Below are 8,468 nucleotides of genomic sequence, written 5' to 3'. Positions count from 1 at the left end.
CTTGCAGCACCCCCGGCTGCCTCAACTCTTAGACAGTCCCCGTTTGAGTGGGGGAGGGATCCAAATCAACGCCCCCAATGCCCCGATCCGGACTATACAAGATGTAAAGTCTTTCGTCTCCAAGCGCCAATCTGTCGTGCAACAGATCAAGGATAACCTAGCCACCGCCCAACAGCGACAGGCTACTCAAGCCGATAGGCGCTGCCGTTCCAACATGGCGACATGGCGACTTTCCAAGTTGCCGACCAAGTCCTCCTTCATAAGTCCGCTATTCCTACTGTACCCATGCATTCCGCGACAGCGGCCAACACAACATCAAGTTGCGAAGCGCAAGGCACGGCCCCTTTGCCGTCAAGAAAGTTGTCAGCCCGACTACATACACCCTCGACCAGCCACCAGCTTGGCAGATCCACCCAACCTTCTACGTAGGAAAACTCAAATTATACCTTACACCTACAACAACCAGCGATGCAACGACGGAAAGCGGTCACTTGGACTCCGCGGCGGCTCATCCCCGAAGTCCTCCTCTGACTCCTCTGCCACTTGCCCATCCTCGGCCGATGACGCCGACTCCTGCTTCCATTCCCGCTTCACCGGCGCCGCCACCGCGCTCCACCGGCTCGCGCAACGCCGGTGTCCACCCCCAATTCTGCAGCCGCGAGTCCAGCTGCTACACCCTCAAACGGCGCGTTCTGCCGTTGATGTAGTCCACGCAGACGCCGAGGGCGGAATCGTCCAGTTCGTGCAGCTTTAAGGTGCGGACGTCCTCCAAACGCACTTCGCGCATTCCGAGCGGTCCATTCTCGACCGCTATTTGCCCAACACCTTCATCCTTGATCTTGATGTTCGGCGCTGCTTGCACCCCTGGCGCCGCTTGCCCAACCGGCGGCTCTTGCACCTGTACCACCGCGGGTGTCGCTCCCGCGCCTGCCGTTCCCGCGCCTGCCGTTCCCGCTTGGTCTTCGGCAACTTGCGCTGCCTGTGCTTCGGCCTCGGCTATTGACTCAGCCATTGACTCCTCGGCCGCCTGCTCCATCTCCCGCTGGAGCCGCATGTCTTCCTTTCTGTGGCGCTCTTCCAAGGCCACGATCTCGTTTCGCAGGAGCTCCCGTACTGCCATGGGTCCCACCGTGCGCAGCGCCGTTTGAACCAAGTCGGCCGCTGCCTGGTGCTCCGCATGGATCCGCTGCTCTTCCTTCTTCATGAACAGATCAAGCAGCGGATCTTCACTGCCCGTCTGGAGCCGCTGGGGTCCCGCGAAGAAGTACTCATCACTGTCTGAGTCGTCACCCGTCAAGTCCACGACCTCTTTGGCCTTCTTCCGTTGGTCGTCGGCCATGCCGTCAAATTCAATAATGCTTCCCACGATGAGTAAAGTTGACGATCGCCAGTTGCCAACGTCCAACGGCCATCAACCACGTGACAGTTGATTCGCATCTTCCCATGTTCTCGTTTGAGTGTGGGAGGATGTCACAGTTCCGGATACAAGATCCGGATCCACGTGGCAGTACCACGGCACACAGGTTGAAGACAAAGTCAGGCCCAAACCCATGAGCGGCCAACGACGCCGCTACGTGCCAAGGAAACAGCAAAGGGTTCGCCGCCCCTTTGCTTCGGATCACCCCCGGCCCTTTATGTTAACCAGCTCAAGATGGCTGGTCCTGCTTAGCTTAGCCATAGCGTTAGATTTTTATAACGCTATCAATTCACTTCTCATTTTACCATCTACTGCGCCTTCCTCTGCGCACGCACGTTTACACTACTGATATTACAAGATATCCCATTACTAGCTCAGCCTATGCAGCATGGTCTGCGCATGCACAGCTCTCTCTGGCATAAGGCATCTTACCGGTATGTACAGACTTGTTCTTGAAATACGACGAATTTGCCAAGTTCGAAGTTGTCTTTCTCTACAGCTGTTGATTCAGGCGACATGCAATAAGGTGTTCTTGATAGTAATAGTTGTTATGAGGAATTGAGAGTTCCGTGACCCTTGCGGAGTATGCATTGAGAAATCGCTGACATGCATCGCGCCTTTCCCGCATGTACGCATGCACAATCTGTAGGATGTATAGATCGTTTTGCAAAACGTAAATAATTATGGATGAATAAAAATACGCATATTTGATACAAATATCAACATAAATATGCTCAAGCGAATAATAATATGTAACTGTCGCGCGCATGTACACGTCGTTTGATTCCGTGGAAGTAGCTGACAGATTGAATTCCTGGTTGACTCACACGTGACAGCTTGAATAAAGATGCATATATATCCCCTCGACAATGACACACCAAGATTTGAAGGGGTCAAGGCCCTTAATTCTTCATGGTGGTGTGTCCTGTTCCCTCATCTCCCTGTGATGATTGGGCATTTTCTTCGTTGCATGCTTCGTCGTCGAATGAGACGACCGTGCAGGGTGGGTCGTAATCAAGGTGTCCAAATTGAACATTCGAAAGCCCTCGACAATGTCGTCGACGACGACGAGAATTCCAACCCTCCGTACCTGACATCACCCACTTTTGAATGCGGACTTTGGAGGGTCAAATTGACTCCACATCGAAGCTAATAAAAATACAAGAGAATATAAATTTGCTTTTCACATAACGTTATCGAATAAAAAAAGGAAATGTCCTAAATTGACTCCCCCTAATGGTAGGTTACGTGTAGCTTAGTGATAGCGTAGTAGTCTTAACACACCAATTCATTATTGATTCCATCATCTCCTGCGCCTTCCACTGCGCACGCTCACACTTGGTAGCACTCCACGTGCGTCCAGTCGACCAACACTATGTCCTCCACCAACACCGCAAGCCGTCTTGCGCGGCGTTCCGGTCCAGAGAAGTACGTGTCCAGCGCAGCGTGAGGCGACATATCTCGTGCTGCGTTGATAATACATAGCTTCTTCATGATTGAGTAGGTGTTTGCCTTGAATTGTGGCGGCTTCCAAGCGACATTCTTGATCACTGGTCGACCAGTGGCTTCCCGATGCGCTGGTGGACGTGCTGGTTCTCGCGCCATCGTTTGAAAATTTCAACAAAACTCGCGCGTCAAACTTACCCTGCTAATCCTAATTGTATTAACATGCTGTAAATACTAGGAGTTTCAATTTCCTCAGGTTCCTGTACTTTCAGATAATCTGAAACTAGAATTATAGAGGATTTCAAAGTTCCCACTGAACAAATCAACTACAGTATCTCAAACTTAGAATGGACAGTAGTTAATGTGCTTAGCATTTTTTGGCAATTCCAGGGTTAAATTCATTGTCTAAAAAATTATCAGGCTTAAATAATGTCTAAAGTAACTTGAATAACGGCTGTGTGCGTTGTTTAAAGTTACTTCATCTAATGCGATTATTGGTTGGTTGAAGGTGGTTTTACAGAAGGGTGTGGGAAATGACCAAAACATCGAGCATAAAATGAATTGGCAGCATACCAAGCAGCTCGATCGCACTAGGTCTCATCATACCTGATAGACACACTAGGGGCTGCGGACTTTCGATTGGCCTTTCGACAAGGCGCAACGACCTGGAACGTATGGTGTAGTGACTTCAGCTCAAAACTGTTCGGTATTTTAATGGACTTGACATTGAATTGTGATAAATTTTAAAAACCAATTAACATAATAATAAACATTGCTTCAAATACATGACTTGAATGAAGTTAATCATAGTTTAATGATCAACTTTCTTAGCTAACTTAGAAAGTACATGACTTTGACATCAAATATCTCTCTGACGGCTTGCCTACGAGCGGTGTAATGCATGTAGATATTGCAAACTTAGTTGCAGGCTATCGTTTAAAGCTAGAAATATGACGAATGCAACTTTGTAGCGTGAGTGATGAGTCCTCAAAGTAGCAAAAAAACGCAAATATAACCTACTTTGTAAGGTTATATTTGCGTTTTTTGTCAACCCACCTTGCCATTCGTTTTCACAGTATCATTAATTAAGTTTGCGAGGTACACTTCCGGTTTTGTCAGTAGTGGCTGAGGGTAATGATAAAGATGAGTTGCAAAACCTCCTAATGTGGCGCTGGTGCGTCCACCAGACTTGACGAAGTATACCGCAGCCCAAGGAACGTGCCCCCTTCAACGTTATGAGCTGCTGGAAGGCAGCTCAGGCGCGTTCTCCAGTGAAAGCGCATTTTGCTCTTTGTATGCCTCGTTTTTCAGTGTCTTTTTGTGAATCAGTTACCATAACGTTAGTAAAGCTTACAGTTATAGAGTTGTGCTGACACGAACGGAGCCGTTATAAATCATTGCATTCACTGTGGCATTCCGTGATGTGTTTACTACTAGTTTGTCGGTTGTTTAACTGCGTTAACCATTACTCAACAAGACCATTAAAATAATATAAGCTCGATTGAAGATAAAACAACGCTAAACCCATGTTCTGCATTTCAGCAGAATAGAACAAACAACTCGTACTTTATTTCAGTCGCTAACTAATCGAGTTGCAGCACCAGGCCAACTTACGCAGTGCAACCACCAGTTCATCACGAAGCATACCGTATGTGAGGCATACCGTATTAGGGCATCCCTAATGGTGCGACGGTAAACCCTATTTTATGTGAAGCATACCGTATTAGGGCATCCCTAATGGTGCGACGGTAAACCCTATTTTACCGTTTTTGGGGTCAAATATGCAGTTTTGGCAACCCCAACGGTGTGACGGTATCTACCGGAAACGGCATATTTTTACCGCGAGACGGCAAATCGTCAATTTGACCACCCGACGGCAAAATACAGGAGCCAATCATAAACCACAAACCAGCATATTTCCACCAATAAAACGCAAGTATTTGAGCATGGACAATGGCTCTCAACGGGCGGGGTGCGAACTTCACCACTGAGGAGGACTGCCAGCTAGTTTGTTCGTGAACATATCCCAAGATGAGTCTAAGGGGAGCGGGCATAAGGCCGAGCAGTTTTGGGCCCGCGTGGGGGCACCTATTGCACCTATTCAGAATTGCGCATAATTATATTATTATGTAGTTATCTGTATTGAATTCAAACAATAAATTATTGACAAGTCGAATTTCAAACAATAAATTATGATACATATTGCTATATATTGTAAAATTGAAACAATATAATTGCCCGGACCATGCCATTTCCAAACAGCCAACAACATTCGCAAGCAAGACAACACGCCCCCAGCGTCCTCGCCAGCAACCGCAATGTCTGGAAGTGCCGTTGGATGTGGAGCACAAGCCTACACGACGTAGAACTACACCGTTTGTACCTGGATGCCCGCTGGGCAAGTCATTCGAGCACTCGCGGCCATTCCACGGCGTCGTTGCAGGCTGCTGGGCAAGGCATGCTCCGCAGAAAGCCGGATTGATGTTACACATATCCAGCTCATACGAATGGCCCATGGAAACGTAAACCCGAACGGCGCATCAGTAAAACGCGGATATATGTAAGAGTCTGATATGAGTATATTTCGATGTATTATGTATCCTACCGCTATTACTAAGGTCAGAATTCTTCATCACAACTCTCACAGTCGTCACTTTGCTGGGGGAAATTTCGTTCCCGTCGGGATCTTCTTTTGTTTCTTCTTTGTCGATTTCGTTGACAATTTGAGACACCAGTGAAACGTCCCACTGGTTGCGATTGCAGCGCAGAAATACGAGCATTTCTAGGGTTCGAGGCTCGAGTCGATGTCGTACGGTGTAGAGTCGTTTGCACATGCTGTTTACCCGTTCCACCTCGTTTGATGTTAAACTTCGTGCACACATACCCAGACGGCGGAGAAGTCATCGTGCGCTGCCGCTTAAGTGTCACCATGGCAAAGTCATCGCTACCATCACTGTCTGATTCGATCGACTCGACTGATTCTCGTTGCAGTCGTTTTAAGGATTTCTTTTCGAGTGCTGACAGGGTGCTTTCCCGATGACGCTGCACTTTTGCGATGGCAGATTCGAACCCTTTGTCGTGGACGATGTTACTGTCGGGTGCCAGATGGGAATCTAGGCAAGTGTACTTCTGGCGTATGCGATCAAAAACAAGACGCGCTTCGGATAAAGTCATATCGCGCCGTTGCAGGGCGAGAGTTATCGACTTGAACTTAGTCAGTGCAAGTAGGTGGCGCTGGATAAGGTTGTCATCTTGTGGAGTCGGTAACAATACGGTCATCTCGGGATCGGAGGCATCGATGTGGTTGCCATCACGATAGTAGATGTAACGTTGAAACATGGACACAGCGCCAGTCCATTGGTGGCATTGCGTAGCTTGGGCTACAACATGGTGGTTAATCGCAGTCGGCCCCCCGCTTTCAACGATCGAATTTTAACCATGACTGCAGCCACCTTGGAGAGCACATCACTGACATTAGCTTTGAGGAACTGATCCACCGCCAAATTCAAGCGATGACGAGGTTGAAAACATGGACAGGGCTGTCGGAGGTACACGGCAAATGATGATATGAGAACACTGCGCAATGCCTCACTTTGCACGGGTCGGGTTGAGTGGTGTCAGTTGAAACTCATGCAGGTACGTTTCAACTGATACCACTCAACCCGACCCGTGTCACCATTTACTGTGTAACTGTGAGAGCCCTGAGCAACCCTCCAACGGTGTTCATGCAAACATATCCAAATCTCCAGTCAAGGGAGGGCGTAGCACTTATTTGTGCTCGTTGTGCAAGTGCATTCTCGTCGCTGGGAGCTGCTACACTAACCTCACAGCCAATGCAACCTTTGATTATTGTACAATATATTGGCAATACCTGTGGTGATATATTTGTACAATATAATCAATTTTCGGCAATATCATCCTGAAAATCAATTAATAATTGCAATCTGCGAAGTGGAACAATAAATAATTGAACTAAATAAATTACAATATATTGTTTAAGTAATACATTAGTGCGCATTGCTGTACCTATTGCGATCCGGACTGCCATCGCACGTACGATCCTTAGCTGTACCTGGTGGAGCAACATACTGGAGTAATGTCAATAAGTTTGTTGGGTGTTCATTATGGTCTTGTTTAACGTGCGGTTTTGGCTCTGGTGTTTCATGTGGTCCGTTACTCGTGCTTAGGATCACCCAAGCGTCGTCCATGTCCTCGTCCATGCCTCGATGCGTGGATTTGGCGTTATCATCACATTCGACCCAGCCAATCAGGAGCTCCTATTTCCACAGTAGAGCAGGAGGAAGTTTGTTGGTGTGTGCCCAAAAGCGAAAAACGGGATTCGAACCCGCGAGTGTGGCATTGATCGTTTGACCAGTGTTCACAAACTAGAGTATGGAAGCACAGAACTAACGTTAGCGTTAAGTTGCGTAGTGATTGTGGTTTAGCTACAGTCTTCCATGCATCTACTTTTGCAGATGTGGAGAACTAACAGTGCAAAGTTACCAGTACGTTCCTGCGTGCGAATTCCAAGGTCTACGTTGCCATAACGTTACCACTGATGTTAACACATCAATGGACGTGATCTCGTCAAATGACATCCAGATGACCACGCAGCCATTTGGAAGCATAAGGTCCTCCACATTTGGTGAGAGATTGCTGGATCTCCAAATCGCCGAAACCACTGACGACCTTGAAATTATTATGTACTGTAGATGTTAACGTTACACTATGGAAGGGAAAGGCAACGAATGCGTTGCTGCCCTTACGACCGACCGCAATAGTCGCGTGTGGTCTATGGGCATCCTCATCGCGCCGTCGGTCGACTCGGGTCCTTCTTGAACAACGACATCCGGTTTGCGTTCATTGGGGCAATGAACGACACAGCGATGCCGATAAGATCGAGGTCAAGCGCGCTGTATGTGCATCCTGCATGCGACGTCACACGACAGCCACGCCAACCCCGTGGCCATTCGTGTACCCTGTGGGCATCTGCAAATTGTACATGTCTGACTAACCGTATTATCCGGATGCTGTTGTGGGGATAAGGATGGGGGGATAAATTGCAAAACACAATAATACTTCATCATTGTCATTACCCTCAAAACGACAAATGCCGATTTTGTGAGGATGGGTAATGTACGGATGAGTTGTAAAACCTCTCTATTGTGGTGCCACAGCACTTTGGACTCAGGGAGCACTGCAAGGAAACACATCCCAAGCGATACCAGTGGCATGAAGATAGATACACGAACGAGTATAAATCGGACGCTACATTACTTTAAGCTCAAATGCTTTAAGTGAAAATTCTCACTTCAAATGCCCGTGGCACCAACTTCGCTGTAGCCGATGCACAATTCATCACGTTCCGGAGCATTTTATACTAAGGTAAGAGCATCTCCACCGGAACACGGATTTTGACCCTGGATCTGAGTCCTTTTCTTTTCAGTGTCATATTCTGCACTGAATTCAATAAATTTGAGTGTGAAGGATATTCGTTCGCATCGTGACACTGACCTTTTAACCGCAATTCTGCGAAAATTAATACAGTATAAATAGATAAGATATGCATGGTCATTTCGAAGTCCACCCAATGCGCTGGAATGGC

General features: G+C 47.6%; 1 protein-coding gene across 1 annotated transcript; it reads right to left on the bottom strand.

Annotated features, from left to right (window-relative positions):
• Positions 1–2,749: 2,749 nt before the first annotated feature.
• Positions 2,750–3,022, bottom strand: H257_14763 (hypothetical protein; the record flags this gene model as incomplete). Its single annotated transcript, XM_009842649.1, has 2 exons — positions 2,750–2,905; positions 2,957–3,022. The coding sequence occupies 2 exons, from the start codon at positions 3,020–3,022 to the stop codon at positions 2,750–2,752; spliced, it is 222 nt and encodes a 73-aa protein (XP_009840951.1).
• Between the last annotated feature and the right edge of the window lie 5,446 nt (positions 3,023–8,468).

Source organism: Aphanomyces astaci (genome assembly GCF_000520075.1).
Source record: "Aphanomyces astaci strain APO3 unplaced genomic scaffold supercont1.62, whole genome shotgun sequence".
NCBI lineage: Eukaryota > Oomycota > Saprolegniomycetes > Saprolegniales > Verrucalvaceae > Aphanomyces > Aphanomyces astaci.
This window is presented reverse-complemented; position numbering and strand designations above follow the sequence as displayed.